Consider the following 22740-nt stretch of genomic DNA (forward strand, 5'->3'; position numbering starts at 1 on the left):
GACTTCTTAATCGATCTCAATTTTCATATTAAAATCACACAAAAGACAAAACTTTGAACGAAACTATTGCAAAGTGAAAGATTCAACGCCGGCGCAGAGCTTCTATTATTTCTCTGGGATAGTGATTGAATCGACATGTTGTAATGCGCGGGCGTTAAAGTAAGGGGTCAGCAATGTATAAAAACAGCAACCGCATCTTAGATCTCTCGTAAACGAAATCTTTTGCACATCGATACATTGTCTGGCGAAAAAAAAAAAAGAAATCATTCTATACATTTATTTATACAGAAGTGTTATCATGTGAGTCTCTTTTTTTATTTTTTGTGCGTATATAGTGGGATTATTATTCTTAATTTCATTATAGTTGAAATTGTCCATTATTATACTATGCAAATTAACATTTTATTCGCTATACAAGTGTTTGAAGCAAACGCAATTATTGATAAATTGTAATTTAGTTATCTTTTTTAAATTTTATCAAAGATTACACGTCGTTATGTGCACAATTTGTGAATTAATTAAATAACTTTTTTAATTCCTTTTTTTTCCAAGGTTTTGTAAGATGCCAATAAGCTTATTCGCTATAGCGTTTCTTTTCTTAATCCTTATTTCGGATGGTGAAGCTCAGTTAAATTTTTCTACTGGATGGGGCCAAGGAAAAAGAAGCCAAGACATGCGGATTAGATCGAGTAGTACGGATTGTTCATCGCAAAGTGCATCATTCGAACAATTGTTAAAATTATATACGTTTATCCAGGTATATAAAAATGCGAGATAGATTAAAAAAATATATAATATAAGCCGTAAAAAAATATTATAAAGATACGATTGATTGTATGTGTTTCATGTATGTATTTTTTAATTGTACACATTTTAATTCTGTTTTATAATTGTTATAATGTGTCATTTAATAATAACAGACACGTTGAAAGTATGATACTTCTTCTTTTATTTATTATAAATGCCACGGCAAATATTATTGAATAATTCATGGCTATGTTTATTTACAGGTCGAAGCGCAGAGGATCTTGGAGTGTCAAAACATGAATAAATAAACCAGGAAAACATTCTTCTTATCAAATGGACTCGTTTCAGAATATTGCCCGAAAATATAATTTAATGAATAAAATATCTAAAATATTTGAATAGATATAATGTAATTAAAATGTCATATCCTCGTGTAGCAAATATTCTATTTATTCCCTGTATATTATGATGAAATTTTTCTGTCAAAAGATACGATCATCTGAGATCAAATATTTGCATTTGGTTGTTATATGCTTTGTACATATTTTTTATAGTAAGAGCTAATATTGAGGCAAGTGGTGAATGATATGCTGGTTTTTCTGCAATTAAATATTCACTATGTTACAGTTTATTTATAAATTCTACATTTTACCACAAATATAATCTTAACAAAATAAAGAGGTATTGTTAATTGTAGTCTGAAAGTAGACCGGTAATAAATATATTTAAAAATAGCCTTTTATGCAATGCTTTTTCCCTTTATTGCCTCTTCTATATAACTTTCTTTTCTTATTTTCTGAAGATGTAACGACGGCATATGTGTATCGTTAATATTGCTTTTTATTGTAAAATATCTCAAGTAAAATATGTCCAAAATATCTTGTATCATTATTTTTATATCAGAATATTCCGTTAAGATATGTATATATAATCCGTCACAAACATACGTAATCGCAAATTTGAATCATACGTTTAATGACTGAATACATACAGGTTGTGCTTTCGGATGTATTCAATTGGAAATCGATCGATATTTGTTAATGATTGACCAACATCATACGCAAGCAGCTCATATTAACAATCGCATGTGTATTAAAACTCAGTATATACGCGTATCGTAATTTAAGAACCACAATTTTGTGAAATTTCAAAAAGTATGAAAGATCTCGTTGTTATGCGATCATTTAAAGTTTTATAGCGAGGTGATTTAAATTTCTCCATCTTTGGCAAATCTTTTTTTATCACAATTCCTTGAGTATAAATATTAAAAAAGTTTTTGTAATAATCTAACATGGATTATTTTCTAATGTTTGTGAAATACAAATTTTGTGGAAATTATTCAATTTTTGAAAAGATACCTCTCATTGTAGATTAGCATTCTGTGTTAAATGCCCTTTATAATAAATTAGTATTCTGTTTTCATGAGTGATATAAAACATTATTTTTTTTACTTACAGATGAACTAGATTTCAACAATGCAAGAAATAATCTGTCTTTTAATCGCATTTTTAACTCTTTCTCATGGTGAATTTAGCTCGGAAAATGACCTGCTGCGCTATCAACGAAAACTTTACAATATTCAAAATGGTAAGAATTTTAATTTCTTTTTTTTGATAATTTTACAAAAAAAAAATAGAAAATTTATTATATAAAAATATTAGTTATAATTAACCTGGTTTATTAATTTAATATAAATTTATTTTTATACTTTGTTTTATATATCGTTTAATTGTTTTTTTTATGTGAATAAATATTATTATAATATATATACATTGTATATGTACATATATGTATAATTATGTATAATCATCACTAATATCACGCCAAAACAAAATATAAAGTTTAACCGACATATTATATCATTTAACTTGATATCTAGTAAATAAAAATAAAATAAAATCCTCCCTTTATTTCATTATAAATTTTAATATTGTATTTTACAGAGACACATAATTACAATAACTTAGAAACGCGGTCTGCGATTTCTCAACAATATTCTCATCAATCTTATCGATTCAAGTGTACGCAAACAGGTCTCTATGCCGATGAAAACGATTGTCAAACATATTATGAATGCGCAAAAATCGAGAACAAACGTCGACTTGAATTTCGCCAAACAGTTCACAAATGTAATTCTGACAAAGTTTTCTCGTATGCATACGGTGGTACTTGTACACAACCTCAAGAAAGTGGAAGACCGGAGTGTAGTAGCTATTCACGGTTAGAGGAGCAACATAATACAGGTAATAGTTTTATTATCAATTTAATGTATATATATATATATATATATATATATATATATATATATATATATATAAAAACACCTATATATATATAAAAACACCTTTTTAAATAAAATTAAATAAAAAATTTATATAATTATAGATAAAATTATAAGAAAATATAATAATCGAAGTTGTAATTACGAATAAAAAACCAGCAAAAAATGAACACAAATTATCTTAAAATTTCAGGAACTTCTTCAAGTATACCATTTAGAACGACAGAACAAAATGCAAAAGATAATAACTCAAATAAAATAAATCAAAAAGAAAATAGTGAAAAACATAAAGCACAGAAAAATTATAATACGAATTATAATTCAAATAATAGACAAAATAATAATAAACAAAATAATAATAGACAAAATAACAATAGACAAAATAATAATAGACAAAATAATAATAGACAAAATAATAATAGACAAAATAACAATCACCACAATGAAGAAAGAAAAAGAAATAGATATAGCAGTGAGGATTCAAGCAGTAATAGTAGTGAAGAACATACCAAAAAACCGAAAAAGCAGAAAGATAGCAAAGAAATAGAAATGACAACGCAGCGAACGACACAACGTGTCTCAACAGAAGAATATTTTGGAAACGAGGAAAATCAGAGCGGAGAATTTACAATTACTACCACTCAGATTTCTACTGAGAATCAATCCGGAAGCGAGGAGAAAAATATGGATCATAATACAAATAATAAGCAAAACGACAAACATACAAAAAACGATAAAAAAAAGAAAAATGATAAACGTAGTAATGAGGACTCAAGCAGTAGCAGCAGTGAAGAACATACCAAAAAACCGAAAAAAAAGAAAGACAGCAAAGAAATTGAAATGACAACGCAACGAATGACTACACAACGTGTTTCATTAGAGGAACAATCTGGAAGCGACGAGGAAAATCAAAGCGATGAATTTACAATTACCACTCTTCAGATTCCTACTGAGGATCAATCCGGAAGCGAGGAGAAAAATACGGATCATAATACAAATAATAAGCAAAATGGCAAACATACAAAAAATGATAAAAAAAAGAAAAATGATAAACGTAGTAATGAGGACTCAAGCAGTAGCAGTAGTGAAGAACATACCAAAAGACCGAAAAAGCAGAAAGACAGCAAAGAAATTGAAATGACAACGCAACGAATGACTACACAGCGTGTTTCAACAGAAAAACATTCCGAAAGCGATGAGGAAAATCAAAGCGATGAACTAGCAATTACTACCCCTCAGATTCCTGAAAATCAATCCGGAAGCAAGGAAAATAATGAGAATAATAAAAATGATGAAAATAAAAAAACTACTCCACAGATTTCAATTGAAGATCAGTCCGGGAGCAAAGAGGATAACAAAAATAGTAACAGCGGCGAAAATAATAAAACTACCCCTCAGATTTCAACCGAAGATCAGTCCGAGAGTAAGGAGAACAACAAAAATAATGAAAAAACAACCCCCCAGATTTCACCCGAAGATGAATCTGGAAGCAAGGAGGATAACGACAATAGTAATAGCGGCGAGAATAACCAAACCATCCCACAGATTCCAATTGAAGACAGCAAGGAGGGAAACAAGAATAAAAACAGCGGCAAAAATAATCAAACAATCCCACAGATTTCAAATGAAGATCAGTCCAAGAGTAAGGAGGACAACAAGAATAATGAGAACGGCGAAAATAAAAAAACTACACAGATTCCAATCGAAGATGAATCTGGGAGCAAGGAGGGAAACAAGAATAGTAACAGCAGCGAAAATAACCAAACTTCCCAACAGATTATAACCGAAGATCAATCCGAGAGTAAGGAGGACAACAAGAATAATGAAAACAACGAAAATAAAAAAACTACTCCACAGATTTCAACTGAAGATCAGTCCGAGAGTAAGGAGGACAACAAGAATAATGAGAATGGCGAAAATAAAAAAACTACACAGATTCCAATCGAAGATGAATCTGGGAGCAAGGAGGACAACGAGAATAGAAACAGCAACGAAAATAACCAAACTACCCAACAGATTATAACCGAAGATCAATACGAGAGTAAGGAGGACAACAAGAATAATGAGAACGGCGAAAATAAAAAAACTACACAGATTCCAATCGAAGATGAATCTGGGAGCAAGGAGGACAACGAGAATAGAAACAGCAACGAAAATAACCAAACTACCCAACAGATTATAACCGAAGATCAATCCGAGAGTAAGGAGGACAACGAGAATAATGAAAACGACAAAAATAAAAAAACTACTCCACAGATTTCAACTGAAGATCAGTCCGAGAGTAAGGAGGACAACAAGAATAATGAGAATGGCGAAAATAAAAAAACTACACAGATTCCAATCGAAGATGAATCTGGGAGCAAGGAGGACAACGAGAATAGAAACAGCAACGAAAATAATCAAACCACCCAACAGATTATAACCGAAGATCAATCCGAGAGTAAGGAAGACAACAAGAATAATGAAAACGACGAAAATAAAAAACTACTCCACAGATTTCAACTGAAGATCAGTCCAAGAGTAAGGAGGACAACAAGAATAATGAGAACGGCGAAAATAAAAAAACTACACAGATTCCAATCGAAGATGAATCTGGGAGCAAGGAGGACAACGAGAATAGAAACAGCAACGAAAATAACCAAACTACCCAACAGATTATAACCGAAGATCAATACGAGAGTAAGGAGGACAACGAGAATAATGAAAACGACAAAAATAAAAAAACTACTCCACAGATTTCAACTGAAGATCAGTCCGAGAGTAAGGAGGACAACAAGAATAATGAGAATGGCGAAAATAAAAAAACTACACAGATTCCAATCGAAGATGAATCTGGGAGCAAGGAGGACAACGAGAATAGAAACAGCAACGAAAATAACCAAACTACCCAACAGATTATAACCGAAGATCAATCCGAGAGTAAGGAGGACAACAAGAATAATGAAAACGACAAAAATAAAAAAACTACTCCACAGATTTCAACTGAAGATCAGTCCAAGAGTAAGGAGGACAACAAGAATAATGAGAACGGCGAAAATAAAAAAACTACACAGATTCCAATCGAAGATGAATCTGGGAGCAAGGAGGACAACGAGAATAGAAACAGCAACGAAAATAACCAAACTTCCCAACAGATTATAACCGAAGATCAATCCGAGAGTAAGGAGGACAACAAGAATAATGAAAACAACGAAAATAAAAAAACTACTCCACAGATTTCAACTGAAGATCAGTCCGAGAGTAAGGAGGACAACAAGAATAATGAGAATGGCGAAAATAAAAAAACTACACAGATTCCAATCGAAGATGAATCTGGGAGCAAGGAGGACAACGAGAATAGAAACAGCAACGAAAATAACCAAACTACCCAACAGATTATAACCGAAGATCAATCCGAGAGTAAGGAGGACAACGAGAATAATGAAAACGACAAAAATAAAAAAACTACTCCACAGATTTCAACTGAAGATCAGTCCGAGAGTAAGGAGGACAACAAGAATAATGAGAACGGCGAAAATAAAAAAACTACACAGATTCCAATCGAAGATGAATCTGGGAGCAAGGAGGACAACGAGAATAGAAACAGCAACGAAAATAACCAAACTTCCCAACAGATTATAACCGAAGATCAATCCGAGAGTAAGGAGGACAACAAGAATAATGAAAACAACGAAAATAAAAAAACTACTCCACAGATTTCAACTGAAGATCAGTCCGAGAGTAAGGAGGACAACAAGAATAATGAGAACGGCGAAAATAAAAAAACTACACAGATTCCAATCGAAGATGAATCTGAGAGCAAGGAGGACAACGAGAATAGAAACAGCAACGAAATTAACCAAACCACTCCACAGATTCCAATTGAAGATGAATCTGACAGCAAGGAGGGAAACAAGAATAAAAACAGCGGCGAAAATAATCAAACTACCCCGCAGATTTCAACTGAAGATCAGTCCGAGAGTAAGGAGAACAACAAGAATAATGAGAATGGCGAAAATAAAAAAACTACACATATTCCAATCGATGATGAATCTGGGAGCAAGGAGGGAAACAAGAATAGTAACAGCAGCGAAAATGACCAAACCACCCAACAGATTATAACCGAAGATCAATCCGATAATAAGGAGGACAACAAGAATAATGAAAACGACGAAAATAAAAAAACTACTCCACAGATTTCAACTGAAGATCAGTCCGAGAGTAAGGAGAACAACAAGAATAATGAGAATGGCGAAAATAAAAAAACTACACAGATTCCAATCGAAGATGAATCTGGAAGCAAGGAAAACAACAAAAATAATAACAGCGGCGAAATTAACCAAACCACCCCACAGATTCCAATTGAAGATGAATCTGGCAGCAACGAAGGAAACAAGAATAGAAACAGCGACGAAAATAACCAAATCCCACAGATTCCAACCGAAGATCAGTCCGAAAGTAAGGAGGACAACAATGATAATGAGAACGGCGAAAATAAAGAAAATACTCCACAGATTCCAATCGAAGATGAATCTGGAAGCAAGGAAAACAACAAAAATAATAACAGCGGCGAAATTAACCAAACCACCCCACAGATTCCAATTGAAGATGAATCTGGCAGCAACGAAGGAAACAAGAATAGAAACAGCGACGAAAATAACCAAATCCCACAGATTCCAACCGAAGATCAGTCCGAAAGTAAGGAGGACAACAATGATAATGAGAACGGCGAAAATAAAAAAACTACACAGATTCCAATCGAAGATGAATCTGGAAGCAAGGAAAACAACAAAAATAATAACAGCGGCGAAATTAACCAAACCACCCCACAGATTCCAATTGAAGATCAGTCCGAAAGTAAGGAGGACAACAATGATAATGAGAACGGCGAAAATAAAGAAAATACTCCACAGATTCCAATCGAAGATGAATCTGGAAATCAGGAGGAGAACAACAAAAATAGTAACAGCGACGAAAATAAAAAAAGTACTCCCGAGATTCCAACCGAAGATGAATCTGGAAGCAAGGAGGATAAGAAAAATAGTAAGAGCGACGAAAATAACAAAACTACCCCACAGATTCCAATCGAAGATCAGTCCGAGAGTAAGGAGGACAACAAAAGTAATGACAGCGTCGAAAATAAAAAAAGCACTCCACAGATTCCAACCGAAGATGAATCTAGAAGCAAGGAGGACAACAAAAATAGTAACAGCGACGAAGATAACAAAACTACCCCACAGATTCCAACCGAAGATGAATCTGAAAGCAAAGAGAACAGCAAAAATAACGAAAGCGCCGAAAATAAAATTACCACACCTCAATTTCCAACCGAAGATCAGTCCGGGAACAAGGAAAACGATAAGGATAATGAGAACGGTGAAAATGAGAAAACTACTCCACAGATTCCGACCGAAGATGAATTTGGCAGCAAGGAGGACAGCAATAACAGTAACAGCGGCGAAAATAATAAAACTACTCCACAGATTTCAACCGAAGATTATTTAGAAATCGAAAAAGAATCAAATGAATCTGTTTCAGAATGTATTTCTCCTGGTTTCTTCCCAAATCTCGATGATTGTACAATGTTCTATAGATGTGTTGAAATAGAATCGAAAATATTGAAAAAGTTTGATTTTGTTTGTCCTCAAGGTACTGTATGGGATCAAGACAAAATAACTTGTAATTTCCCATCGGCTGTGGAACACTTGTCATGTAAAAACAAGGATGATAATGCATCTAAGAAAGATGGAGAAAGCAATGAGAATGAATCTGTTTCAGAATGTATTTCTCCTGGTTTCTTCCCAAATCTCGATGATTGTACAATGTTCTATAGATGTGTTGAAATAGAATCGAAAATATTGAAAAAGTTTGATTTTGTTTGTCCTCAAGGTACTGTATGGGATCAAGACAAAATAACTTGTAATTTCCCATCGGCTGTGGAACACTTGTCATGTAAAAACAAGGATGATAATGCATCTAAGAAAGATGGAGAAAGCAATGAGAATGAATCTGTTTCAGAATGTATTTCTCCTGGTTTCTTCCCAAATCTCGATGATTGTACAATGTTCTATAGATGTGTTGAAATAGAATCGAAAATTTTGAAAAAGTTTGATTTTGTTTGTCCTCAAGGTACTGTATGGGATCAAGACAAAATAACTTGTAATTTCCCATCGGCTGTGGAGCACTTGTCTTGTAAAAACAAGGATGATAATGTATCTAAGAAAGATGGAGAAAGCAATGAGAATGATAAACAAACTACCACCGACTTTCCAACATCTACTGAATTTCCGACAGAGTCAACTATTCCTACTGAATTACCTTGTCCTATTGGAAAATTGACAGGAGATCAAATGGTTTTAGTTTGCCCAACCGGTTTCCGACGTCATCCAAGATACTGCAATCTTTTCTATCAATGTACAACAACAAATAATATAGATGCTAAAGTTGTTGTTTTCATCTGTCCAGAAGGCAAAATTTTTGATGATAAAAAGATACAATGCGTGAATAAAGAAGGCTTCTATGAAATTCTCTATTCACATATCAATTGTAAGAATTTTGATTCCTCTACTGCAGATATATCAAAAACATTCGTAAGTATCAAATAATTACATAAACATACTGTTTTATATGATTAACTTATATATTTACATACATGCACTTTTAATAACATTAATATCATTGAAATTATTTCTCAATTATAAAACTTTAATTATAAAACAATTATAAATTTTACAGAAGTAAAAAAAAATATAAAACTATAATTTTATTATAAAAATTGCTGATTCGTAATCAAATGTAAATTTTACATACTTTTGATCAATTAATACAAATCAATTAATACAGATTATCAAAATCGCAATTAGAGAAATAATATAGTTTTATGAAAATTATCTATAATAATATTATACAATTTCTAATTATTTTGTTTCAAAATTGCATTTATGGAAGAAAAAACTTATGGTGAATTTTCATTTTCAGTTAGAAGCTCCTACGAGAAAATTATGTCCAGGAAAAGGTCATTATCCTTATAGTAAAGATTGTTCAAATGCATATTATAAGTGCAAACGTGATTCGCATGGTGTGTTGCAAGGATATCTCTTTAAATGTTCCAATGGACAAATATTTTCAAGTGTTTCAAGACGTTGCGAACATACTGAATATCCAATATGCAATCAGCCTTGCAAACAGAGAAATGATAATAGAAAACTTACACCATCTAAAGAAATATTTATCAGTTATCATGAAGTGTTTTATGAAGGCGCGACTTTACCACCACAAAATATTGCTAGAAATTAAATAAATTTAAACTATTGATTTTATATATACTATTATCAATATTCGTTATTGTGAAACAAATCTTGTGCAATAAATATATTCAAAAATTATATAAATACAAAATATATATATTTTTGCTTAGCATATAAAGATTTTATATCCTTATATATATAGAAAATAACTACTTAAATAATAACTTATAACTACTTTACAACATTTATGTATATGTATATTAAAAACAATTTTAAAAACATTTATTATTTGAATAAAAAACTAATAAGATTCCTGATTATTAAAATAATATTCAAATTAAAAAAGTTATGTATTAAGACAATATATGTGACGAAACGTGAGTTTTGAAGAGAATGACAAAAAAGAGTTTATCAATTCTATTTCTCTTTTTCTATTTCTATTTCTCTTTTTCTTCCTTTTTAACTCCAGTCACCTCTATATGACACCGCAAACGACAATATTGCTAATGACCATTATAAAGTCACAGATAAACACAGTATTAAGCAGTTGTGTGCCGTCATTGGTAGTATTAATTATTGCTATAATTGCAACAGAAGTGTTAAAAAAATCTTATATAAAAATTTGTTTTAAAGTTAGTAGGCGATATTATTGAAATAAATTGAGACCGTCTATAAAATCACGTGAGTGACTAATTAGAATTTTATTCGAAAATAAAGTGTTCTTTCTCCGCAGTTATTTTTGATAGTTTTTTTTTTTACAGTTAACGCGCATACAACACAGTTAATATCTAATCGATTGAAAAAGGAGGATTTTTGAAAATTAAACCAAATAATTTGCCAGTTCTGAATTTCTGAATTTTGAAGCTTTATTTTAATTAATCACTTAAAATAAAGATTAATCATTTAAAATAAAGATTGATTTTTGGCTATATAAAAAAATAAATAAAAGAACAGAAAAAGCATTCATGACACACGTGTATTAATTAATACACGTATATTAATTAATTTAATTTATCTTTCAATTTATTTGATATAACTATATATTTTTTATACGTATATTATAAAATTGGTATTTTGTGATAATGCGTATAGGTAATATACTACTATTAAAAAATATTTATAACAATAATAATAATAAATATATATAACTATATAAACTATATAACTATATACATAATTTATATATATATATATATATATATATATATATATATTTATTTATTTATTTATTTAAATTTTGATAGTTTAATAATAAATTGTTAGTATATTTTGAAATAATCGTTTTTCTTGATTTTATAACAAACATTCTTCTTACAGTGTTATTTGCGGTCATCATCGCTAACATTGTGTGTGGCTTTGATGCATTTTTTGACAATGTATTATTTAGCAGCGAGACTAAAAAAAGTATATTTAGTAATCTATCTACAGCGATTGTGACATATGTAGAATTAAAGGATGTATCTAGCCTAAAAGAACCATATAAAGTATGTAATATATGTATTTGTATCATAAAGTATATAATTTTAATTGTCTAATTTTTTACTTATATTTTGCCGCAGTATGATTTGCTAAATGCGGAAAACATAATATTTAGTAAAACGAGTCTACAAATAATATTGCCTTTACTTATAAACGGCGCTAGAAAAGGATCGACAAAGAATGAATTGATGTCTTGTTTGCAGAGTATTAATAACGAAATACCTTTAAACAAGAAATACAAATCTGAACTTACTTTCTTAAATGTAAAATAAAAAATTAAAGAAATATGCTATAATATATACAAAATATAACAGTACAAAATTATAATATAAATTATATGTGTTTTTAGAATTTCAAAAACGTCGATTTTCATATAGAAAATGCAATATATGTCCACAAGTCAATTAATTTAAGAGCACATTTTTCATCAATATGCATAAATAAATTTCATTGTTCAATTTCAAAAGTAGATTTCAAAAATCGCATGGAAGTTGCAGAAACTATAAATTCATGGGTCCAAGAGACAACAAATAATGAAATATTACACGCAATTTCTCCAGGTATATTGTTTAAATTATTTAATCATTGACTAATAATTAAATATAAATAAGTTCTAATGTATGCAAAGCACATTTTCAATAACAGAATACTTTGCCCGAACAGTTAATATCAACGAGGATGCAAAAATTATATTAGTAAATACTGTGTATCTTAATACTAGATTGCCAAACTTAAAAGAAAAAGTAATGCAACGCAAATTTCATGTTTCTCCATCAAATTGGTATTATGTTCCAACAATTAAATTTGAAAAATCGACATTTTTTTATGGCGAAATACTACATTTGAATACCAAATTTATTGAAATTCCATTTTTGGTAAATAATTATTATTTATAAGAAAAATTTCAAAAATATATAAAATATTCAATCAAAATATAATTTTACAGAATAACAAAATTTCAATGATTATATTTTTACCAAATAAAAACATGGAACCTGGGAATTTGGAGTACCTGATAAAAATATTTAGCTATAAATATAAAGAAATTACAAATACATACATACAGAAATTTGAGCAAAATATGGAATTATATCTACCTAAATTTACGATACAATGTACTGAAGATATGACGGATTTATTACATTCGGTAAGTACTGTAATTAGTAAAATCTGTTTACAATTGATACGTAAGAAAGATATTTTGGATTCTACAAACTAAAACTGATAATTGCTTGTAGACGGACATATTTACGATGTTTGAAGATAAGGCAGATTTTACACGTTTTTCAAAAATTCCTCTAAAAGTGAACAATATCGTTCAAAAAGTTTCCATGAGGATTAAGGAAGAAGATTCGACAATTCCAGAAGGTACCTTATATATATAATAGAAAATTCTAGGCGAATATTGTAAATATTACAATAAAACATTTTTAATTATAGTCAAAAGAAGAGAAAAAAAATCGGTAGATTCGCCACAGGAATTGATTGTAGATCGTCCTTTTTTTTACATAATCGTAATAAACGGTAAGTGGAGTTTCGTTGGAGCCGTACGAAAGCCAGACTTTATATTAACGAGAGATGAATTATAAATTTTGTTACATTCTTATGTTTATTGAAAGTTTATATCACATCATATAGTACAGCTTAAACTGTTTTAAATTTTATCATATTATATATATATATATATATATATATATATATATATATATATAAAATTCAAATATTAATAAATAAATAATCTGTATTTTAAAAATGTGTTTTAGTCGTTCTCATTTCGATTTACTTATTGCTTAAAAGTAGCTAAATAAATTTGCATTTATGTGCGTTAGTTGTAACAAAATAATTTATGTATATACCGGAATAAAGAAAGTCTTGTACAATTCCAGTCCATAAATACTTGTTAATAATCATATAATTTTTTAATATTATAATATTTTGAATGAGATAATAATGTTTTTGAATATGTTATCTCAAACATATACATTTATATTAATAAATATTTTGAGCATCTATTCAAATATTACTTTTCCAATGTCAAAAACAAATGTTATCAATGTAATGATATCAGGCGAACACGCTCTTTTTATCTTCTTTCCATATATCTTTTATATTTTAAATATGTTATAACTGTGGATTTATAGCAAGCTACATTGCTGTATTATGTTTAATCATATATTTTATATATGAAACTGTTTATTATAAGCTTTCTTTGATTATTTACTATCATTGTAAATAAATAATTTATACTTTATATAAAAAAAATTTTTCTTATCTTAAAAATGTATAAATGTACAGCAATCGAAAATTACTTTACAACATTTATATGTATGATTTGTAGATTATAAACAATTTTAAAAACATTTATTATTTAATTTATATTTTAATTTATTATTTAAATAAAGAATTAATAAGACTCTTATTTAAATATTAAAATAAAATTTAAATTAAGACGGTTACATATTAAGATATATACATGTGGTAAAGCGTGAATTTCGAGGAGAATAAGAAAGAAAAGTTTATCAACTCTATTTTTTTCTTCCTTCTCAATTCTCACCTCTACACGACATCGCAAATGATAATACTGCTTACGATTGTTACAGCGACACAGTATTAAGCAGTCGTGTGCCGTCTTCGGTAGTATCAATTATTCCGAATCAGTATTCTTGAAGATCTCAAAATTTTTCCCAAAGTTGGAAGTCGACATTGTTGAAAACAATTGAGACATCTATAAAATCAGGTGAGACTAACTTGAATTTTATTCCAAATTAATATGTTTCTCCACAGTTATTTTTGATAATTTTTTTCAAACAATTGGCACAAATACAACGCAACTAATATCTAATCAATATTAAAGAAAACAAAATTCTCGATTAAAATTAAGCTCAATAAAAATTGCAAGTTCTAAATTTCTGAATTTTGAAACTTTATCGAAGTATTGTAGCTAGTCATTTAAAATAACTGTTGATTCTTGGCATGTAGAAAAAAAATAAAGAAAAGAACGGCTATTATATATGTGTACACGTATAATAAATTTAATGACTTATGCTTTAATTTATTTGTTATAGATATAAATTTTTTATACAGATATTGTAGAATTGGAATTTTGTCACAATGCGTACAGGTAATGATACACCACTATTAAAAATTGTTTCTTATAATAACATATATATATATAGTTATATACATAATTTATATATATATATATATATATATATATATATATATATTTTGATAGCCATAAATTATTAATATATTCTAAAAGAATTTTTCTTTCCTGATTTTATAATAAACGTATTTCCTTTACAGCGTTATTTGCAATCATCATCGCTAATATAATATGTGCCTTTGATGCCTTTTTGGACGAATCATTTTACAGCATGATTAATACACAAATATTCACTAATATATCTACAGCGATTGTAACATATGTAGAATTAAAAGAAACCTTCAGTCAAAATGAACCATCATATATAGTATGTAACATATATTTGTGTCCTATATAAATTTTGAATTGTCATATAAATTTTTTATTTATATTTTCCCGCAGGATAAACATGTAATGGGAAACAAAGCATTTAGTAATATAGATCTAGGAATGATAACGACTTTACTTGCAAACGGTGCTGAAGAAGGACCGACAAAAAATGAATTATTATCTTTTTCGAATGTTGGTGATCTAACATCTCTAAATGAAAGATATCTAACTGATTATATATTTTTAAATGTAAGATGAAAAATTAAAAAAAAAACATAGTGCAAAATATAGTATAGTAAAAATTATAATATAAATTACATGTGTTTTAGAATCTTGAAAATATCGAAATATATATAGGAACTACAATATATGTTCAAAATTCAATTGATCTGACATCCAATTTTTCATCAATATGCAAATATAAACTTCATTGTTCGATTTCAAAATTAGATTTCAGAAATAACATACAAGCTGCAGAAATTATAAATTCAGGGGTCCAAGAAACAACAAATTATCAGATATTAGACATAATTACTCCAGGTATATGGTAGAAATTATTTGACTAACAATGAAATATAAATAAAGTATAATTTATAGAAAGTACATTTTCAATAATAAAATACTTTGTATGAACAGATAATGTCGACGAGAATGCACAAATTATGTTGGTAAATACTGTGTACTTTAATATTAGATGTCCAATCGTAAGTGGAACAATACTGGATCGCAAATTTTATGCTTCTCCATCAAATTATTATTTTGTACCAACAATTAAATTTGAAAAATCGACATACTTTCATGGTGAAATAAAACATTGGGATACCAAGTTTATTGAAATTCCATTTTTGGTAAATAATTATTATTAAAATTAAGAAAACTTTCAAAAATAAAATATTGAATCAAAAATCTAACAAATAATCTTACAGGATATAAAATATTAAATGTTGAATCAAAATTTAATTTTACAGAATGACAACGTTGTAATGATAATACTTTTGCCAAATGAAGAAAAACCTGAGAGTCTGAATTATCTGCTTAAAAAATTTAATTTGGAAGAATTTCAATCAATTAGAACTGCAAACGCATATGATAAAGATATAGAATTATATTTACCCAAGTTTACGATTTACTATATTCAAAATATGACAAATTATTTTCGTGATGTATGTATTTAGCAAAATTTGTTTACAATTGATACGTAAAAGAGATTTTGGATAAATTCTAGAAAATAAAACTGGTAACTCTTTGTAGAATGGCGCAACTACGATGTTTGAGGATGAGGCAGATTTTACACGTCTCTCAAAAATTCCTCTAAAAGTGAGCAATATTGCTCAAAAGTTTCATGTGAGGATTCGCAAAGACGCAGAAACTTTAGAAGGTAATCTATATATATATATATATATATATATATATATATATATATATATATATATATATATGTATATATGTATATATGTATGTATCTGTAAATAATAGAAAACTTTAGGCAAATACTGTAAGCAAATACAATAAAAAATCTTTACAGTTGTCGAAAAGGAAGACAGAAAACTGATAAGCCCGCTACGAAATTTCATCGTAGATCATCCGTTTATGTACATAATCGAAATAAACGGAGTATTAGAGTTTATTGGAGCCATTCGAGAAGCAGAGCTTATAATTATAAAAGAAGAATTATAAATATTATTACAAGTTATAAATTATTTTAAATTATAAATTTTGTTACATTCTTATGTTTATTGAAAGTTTATATCACACAATATATTTTCTCAAATTATTGAGAATTATTACTCAAATTATTTTTATCATATTATGTATATAAAACTCAAATTATTTTTATTATATTATGTATATAATATTCAATAAATAAATAATTTGTAGTTTAAAAATGCGTTTTAGTCATCTTCTAATCGATTTATTTATTGCTTAAAAATAGCCAAAATAATTTGCACTTATATGCGTTAGATGCAATATTAATAATAATTGATATGCATATATACAATCGAGCAAATATAAAGTATAATTATATAATTATAAAAAGAAGAGGTAGCACATTCCGCACTTTTTGATACCTTTTATATTGATTGATCTTTTTGCATAAATATACATTACAAAAAATTTGCAAGATTTAAGTGTGGTATATCTAAAAATTTATAAAAACAATTTGTGTATATATTATTTATTAGAATATTACAAGCATGCGGTATGCGATGAATTTACGATATTAGTTGAATTAAATTGTAGTTTTGTAGATTGTATTAAAAGAAAATCACGATTAATTTCTGAGTTTAATATTAAGTATTTTAACAGTGTTAATTGTTTGTAATTGTGTGTAATTGACGCTGTTAATTAATTTTTACATGATTAAAACTTTTTCGAATTTGAAAGAATATGATTAAAACTATAGGAAAACATAATAATTATAATAGAATATATCTCCGCGTTTTAGATATCAAATTTTTTCATATGTGTCATATAAAAGTTTCAAGTATTGAGCAGGATAGATTTTTTTGTATTTCTGGTTTTTTATTTAGAGTTCTGACAATAAATAGCATTTCACAAAATATAAAAAAAATTTAATATTTTTATGTTTAAACTAATAATGCAAGAGATATCACATTTTTTTATCATTTTTTTTAGCTATTATTATTTATAAAAACTAAATGACATTTAATGATATTTTATATAACATATACACTTTTTGTAATGTAATAATATACCGTGAGCAGCTTTGATCGATATCTACTCCAAAAGAAAGTAAAAAATGCATAGGGCGCGTACATAGTGTTCTAGTATTTGATAAAATGCGAATAGTTTATTAAGTAACGACTTTATTTCCCGAAACTAGTGATGGATTAAATTGGTCGGTTGATCAATATATTATACTATACATTATTGTATAATATATTGAATCTTTTTAAGAAAGAAATTTCTTAAAAGAAAAATTAATAAAGCAGTTAACATTAAATATCGATTTTTATTTAATAATAATTAATATGTAGACTGAATTCTATGATTAAAAGTTATTTATTGTTTAAAACAAATATTGTATATTAATATATTATATATATATATATATATATATATATATATATATATATATATATATATAAAACAGTCTTCTTGTAATTAATTAAATTAATATATAAGAAATGTATTATAATTTATTCATGACATACGCGTGATATTGATTATGTATTATATAAATAAAACAATGTTGAAAGATATTTAATTTATCGTTAAAAAAAATTTAATATGATATAAGTTTTTAATTTGCAATGTTTTTATAAACAAGATATTTTGATTTAAAATTGATTTTAAAAAATGCGTACAATTAAGTTGATTTTGTATTTTATTTTTATCATCGACGAAATATCATTAAAGACCAGTGGTTTTATGGGATATAATGTGTAGTGGGAGAAAAACTCGAAGGGCATATTTTAGTTTATCCACTTATTATTTTATTATCAAAAAGTATAGATTTTTTATGTAACTGTTTCAGGAACACACAGAATAAACATTTTATTAAAATTACTTTGCCGCAGATTTTTTCTTTTTAATTTCATCCTACACATTTTTTACATTATTTAAATATGTTATGATTGTGGATATGTAACAAGTTACATCGCGGTATTATAATCATAAAATTTATATATGAAATTGTTTATTACAAGCTTTCTTTGATTATTTATTATCACTATAAATAAGTAATTTATAATGTTACATAAAAAAAAGTTTTCTTATCTTAAAAAAATATAAACAACAATCAAAAAACTATTTACATTTTACAGCATTTATATAAATAATTTGTAGATTAACAAAAATTTGAAAAACATTTATCATTAAAATAAAGAATTAATAAGACTCTTATTTAAAATAAAATTTAAATTGAAAAGATTATATATATATATATATATATATATATATATATATATATATATATATATTAAGACATATACACATGTTAAAGCAGTTCGAGAAGAATAACCAAAAAAAAGTTTATCAACTCTACTTCTCTCTTTCTTCTCTTTTCAATCCCACCTCTACACGACATTGCAAACACTGCTAACGACCGTTACAGAAACACAGGTAGACACAGTATTAAGCAGTCGTGTATCGTCTTCGATAGTATCAATTATTCCGAATTGTATAAAAGTATTATTGAAGATCTCAAAATTTTTCCTATTCAGATCATCTATAAAATCACGTGAGACTTGAATTTTATTCTAAATTAATGTGTCTCTCCGCAGTTATTTTTAAACACTTGGCACAAATACAAGCAGCTAATATCTCATCAATATTAAAAGAAAAGGACAGCTAAATATACATATATCTATAACACATATAATAAATTTAATGATTTATCCTTCAATTTACTCGATATAGATAAACTTTTTATACATATATCATAGAATTGGAATTTTTTCACAATGCGTGCAGGTAATAATTTTATGGTGTATTAACACCACTATTAAAAAATATTTCTTAAAATAATAATAATATACATATATACAGTTGTATATATAATTTATAAATTTTAGTAACTTAGCTATAAATTCTTAATATACTTTAAAATAATCGTTCCTTTTTAATATTATAACGAACGTATTCTCTTTACAGTGTTATTTGCGATCATCATTGTGATCACTATCGCTAACATTATGTGTGGCTTCGATACAAAGTCTTTTGAAGATAAATTGTTTAGTAGGATTACTAATAAACATATATTTACTCATTTATCTACAGCAATTATAACATATGTTGAATTAAAGGATGTATCTAGTCTAAAAGAACCATCATATATAGTATGTAATAGATGTACTTGTATCTTGTGTAAGTCTAAAGTTACCTAATTTTTTATTTATATTTTGTTGCAGAACCAATTAATAAAATCGAAAAACTTAATATTAAGTAATATGAGTTTAAAAATGATAACGACATTACTTGCAAACGGCGTTAAAGAAGGATCGACAGAGGAAGAATTGATGTCTTTGTGGAATTTAACTGATAAAAGATCTTTAAACAATGTATACCTACATGAATTTACTTTCTTAAAGGTAAGATAAAGAATTAAAAAAATATGTTATAATAAAAAATATAATACTACAAAATTATAGTATAAATTATATATGTTATAGGATATCAAAAACATCGAGATGCATTTAAAAAATGCAATATATGTTCAAAAGTCAATTGATTTAAGAGCAGATTTTTCATCATTATGCATAAATAAATTTCATTGTTCGATTTCAAAAATCGATTTCAGAAATGAAATACAAGCTGCAGAAACTATAAATTCATGGGTCCAAGACACAACAAATAATAAAATGTTACACGTAATTTCTCCAGGTACATTATATAAATCATTTGATTATTAATAAAATATAAAAAAATTTATGCACAGTACATTTTCAAAATTAAAATACTTTATATAAACAGTTAATATCGATGAGGATACAAAAATTATGTTGGTAAATACTGCGTATCTTAATATTGAGTGGCCAAACTTAAAAGAAGAAATGGAGAAACGTGAATTTCATGTTTCTTCATCAGAATCGTATTTTGTTCCAACAATTAAATTTGAAAAAACGACATTTATTCATGGTGAAATACCACATTGGAAAGCCAAGTTTATTGAAATTCCATTTTTGGTAAATAATTATTATTAAAATTAAGAAAACTTTCAAAAATAAAATATTGAATCAAAAAATAATCTTACAGAATATCAAAACTTAAATATTTAATGAAAATCTAATTTTACAGAATACCAATGTTACAATGGATATATTTTTACCAAATGAAGAGATGGAACCTGGATCTGAAAGTCTGAACTACTTATTAGATAAACTTGATTTTAAAGAGTTTAAATTATTTAAAACTGCATATACAAACAAATTAGAGCAAGATATGGAATTATATTTACCTAAATTTACGATTCAATATACTCAAAATATGACAGATTTTTTTCATGAAGTAAGTATTGTAATTAATAAAATCTGTTTAATTGATACGTAGGAAATATTTTGGATAAATTCACATATTAAAAAACTTATAACTATTTGTAGAGAAATGTGATCACAATGTTTGAAGATAAGGCGGATTTTACACATCTGTCAGAAATTCCTCTAAAAGTGAGCAATTTTGTTCAAAAAATTTTCGTGAAGCTTACTGAAGAACATTCAAAAATTCCAGAAGGTGACTTATATATATCTGTAAATAGAAAATATTAGGCAAATACTTTAAGCATTACAAAACATTAAAAAAAATTTATTTACAGTTGTCGAAAAAGAAAAAAGAAAAAGGATAGATTTGTCACAGGATGAATTGATCGTAGATCGTCCATTTATATACATAATCGAAGCAAACGGAATTATATGGTTTATAGGATCCGTGCGAGCACCAGACAAACGAGGAATTATATTTACAAACGATGAATTATAAATTTTATTATGAATATAAATTATTCCATTATGAGTTATAATTTAAATTCTACATACATTCTTATGTTTATGGAAAATTTATATCACACAATGTATATTATAGCTTAACCTGTTTTGAATTTTCTCATTATATATACATTATATATACAAATTTAAGCATTAATAAATAAATAATCTATATTTTGAAAATGTGCTTTAATCATTTTTTGATCGATTTATTTATTGCTTATTAAAATTAGCCAAATTAATTTGCACTTGTGTGCGTTAAATGTAACAAAATAAAAATTGTATATATGCGTGTACAATCAAGCAAATATGTATTAATAATATGCAATTATATAATGTAAAAGAAAAGGAAAGTATATATTACGCACTTTTTATATTTCATGTCTTTTTTATATTGCTTGATTTTTTCGCATAAATATATATATATATATATATATATATATATATATATATCATGAAAAATCTATAATATTTAAATGTGCTATATAAATTCAGAAATTTATAAAAACAATTTAAATAATGTATTATATTATTTATTAGAACATTACCAGTTTGCGCTATGATGGATTTAAGATTTTAGCAGAATTAAATTTTGTAGTTCTATATATGTAGATTGTATTAAAGGAGAATCACAAAGTCAGTTTTTAGGTTTAATATTGAGTATTATAGCAGTGAATTTTACATTAATTTTAACTAAATATGAAATAATTTCCACTTGTTTTTACCTTAAGTAATGTGTTAAGATCATATATGTAACTCCTATATTTTGTTTGCAGCCAAGCTTCCCGATAAGCGGTGTGCTCACGGATGAAGTGAGACGGATAGCAGACGATTCTGTGCATGCGTGACATCTAAGTAAGACCAATGAGTTTCTGCACAATTCTACTCTCGGTCTCAACGCATGCGCACAACGCACAATCATTCTGTTCTAGCGTGAGACACGAATATCGTCCGCACCGTAATGTTTTCAAAGATTTTCGAGTTCTGTTAGTAATATAGGAGCATTACATATAGACATATATGATTAAGATGCTAATATACAGCTCTATGATTGATTTATAACATCTTAAGATTGTACTTAAGTATGAC

At 27.4% G+C, this 22740-nt stretch overlaps 4 protein-coding genes across 4 annotated transcripts; all 4 read left to right on the forward strand.

The window, feature by feature from the left end:
* Nucleotides 1-1823: 1823 nt before the first annotated feature.
* Nucleotides 1824-10352, forward strand: LOC126850379 (probable WRKY transcription factor protein 1). The gene is given in 6 exon segments (XM_050593297.1): nucleotides 1824-1949; nucleotides 2205-2334; nucleotides 2691-2990; nucleotides 3222-5674; nucleotides 5677-9597; nucleotides 9986-10352. Coding segments are annotated over 5 exon segments (7104 nt in total). The 5' UTR covers nucleotides 1824-1949; nucleotides 2205-2222; the 3' UTR covers nucleotides 10304-10352.
* Nucleotides 10353-10788: 436 nt separating this feature from the next.
* LOC126850305 (alaserpin-like) lies at nucleotides 10789-13370 on the forward strand. The gene is made up of 9 exons (XM_050593167.1): nucleotides 10789-10935; nucleotides 11016-11346; nucleotides 11572-11738; nucleotides 11814-11996; nucleotides 12083-12293; nucleotides 12397-12608; nucleotides 12680-12880; nucleotides 12972-13101; nucleotides 13174-13370. Exons 2-9 carry the CDS (start codon nucleotides 11337-11339, stop codon nucleotides 13320-13322), a joined length of 1263 nt encoding a protein of 420 aa, XP_050449124.1. The 5' UTR covers nucleotides 10789-10935; nucleotides 11016-11336; the 3' UTR covers nucleotides 13323-13370.
* A 960-nt stretch (nucleotides 13371-14330) lies between these two features.
* Nucleotides 14331-17045, forward strand: LOC126850308 (antitrypsin-like). Its single transcript, XM_050593170.1, has 9 exons — nucleotides 14331-14470; nucleotides 14799-14854; nucleotides 15040-15206; nucleotides 15281-15457; nucleotides 15538-15748; nucleotides 15845-16056; nucleotides 16177-16371; nucleotides 16460-16586; nucleotides 16734-17045. Exons 2-9 carry the CDS (start codon nucleotides 14845-14847, stop codon nucleotides 16883-16885), a joined length of 1251 nt encoding a protein of 416 aa, XP_050449127.1. The 5' UTR covers nucleotides 14331-14470; nucleotides 14799-14844; the 3' UTR covers nucleotides 16886-17045.
* A 2233-nt stretch (nucleotides 17046-19278) lies between these two features.
* Nucleotides 19279-21834, forward strand: LOC126850297 (antichymotrypsin-2-like). The gene is made up of 8 exons (XM_050593148.1): nucleotides 19279-19645; nucleotides 19826-20010; nucleotides 20083-20262; nucleotides 20344-20554; nucleotides 20645-20856; nucleotides 20969-21178; nucleotides 21271-21400; nucleotides 21483-21834. The coding sequence occupies exons 1-8, from the start codon at nucleotides 19636-19638 to the stop codon at nucleotides 21644-21646; spliced, it is 1302 nt and encodes a 433-aa protein (XP_050449105.1). The 5' UTR covers nucleotides 19279-19635; the 3' UTR covers nucleotides 21647-21834.
* Nucleotides 21835-22740: the final 906 nt, after the last annotated feature.

This window comes from Cataglyphis hispanica, chromosome 6 (assembly GCF_021464435.1).
Source record: "Cataglyphis hispanica isolate Lineage 1 chromosome 6, ULB_Chis1_1.0, whole genome shotgun sequence".
Classification (NCBI taxonomy): Eukaryota; Metazoa; Arthropoda; class Insecta; order Hymenoptera; family Formicidae; genus Cataglyphis; species Cataglyphis hispanica.

What these genes read in the sequence shown, in the direction of transcription:
- LOC126850305 (XM_050593167.1), top strand. An exon ending in ATTACACGCAATTTCTCCAG is followed by an intron (nt 12,294 to 12,396) that starts GTATATTGTTTA and finishes TTGCCCGAACAG; the next exon opens with TTAATATCAACGAGGATGCA. An exon ending in TGACGGATTTATTACATTCG is followed by an intron (nt 12,881 to 12,971) that starts GTAAGTACTGTA and finishes AATTGCTTGTAG; the next exon opens with ACGGACATATTTACGATGTT.
- LOC126850297 (XM_050593148.1), top strand. An exon ending in TTATTGAAATTCCATTTTTG is followed by an intron (nt 20,857 to 20,968) that starts GTAAATAATTAT and finishes CTAATTTTACAG; the next exon opens with AATACCAATGTTACAATGGA. An exon ending in ACATTCAAAAATTCCAGAAG is followed by an intron (nt 21,401 to 21,482) that starts GTGACTTATATA and finishes ATTTATTTACAG; the next exon opens with TTGTCGAAAAAGAAAAAAGA.
- LOC126850308 (XM_050593170.1), top strand. An exon ending in TTATTGAAATTCCATTTTTG is followed by an intron (nt 16,057 to 16,176) that starts GTAAATAATTAT and finishes TTAATTTTACAG; the next exon opens with AATGACAACGTTGTAATGAT. An exon ending in TGACAAATTATTTTCGTGAT is followed by an intron (nt 16,372 to 16,459) that starts GTATGTATTTAG and finishes AACTCTTTGTAG; the next exon opens with AATGGCGCAACTACGATGTT.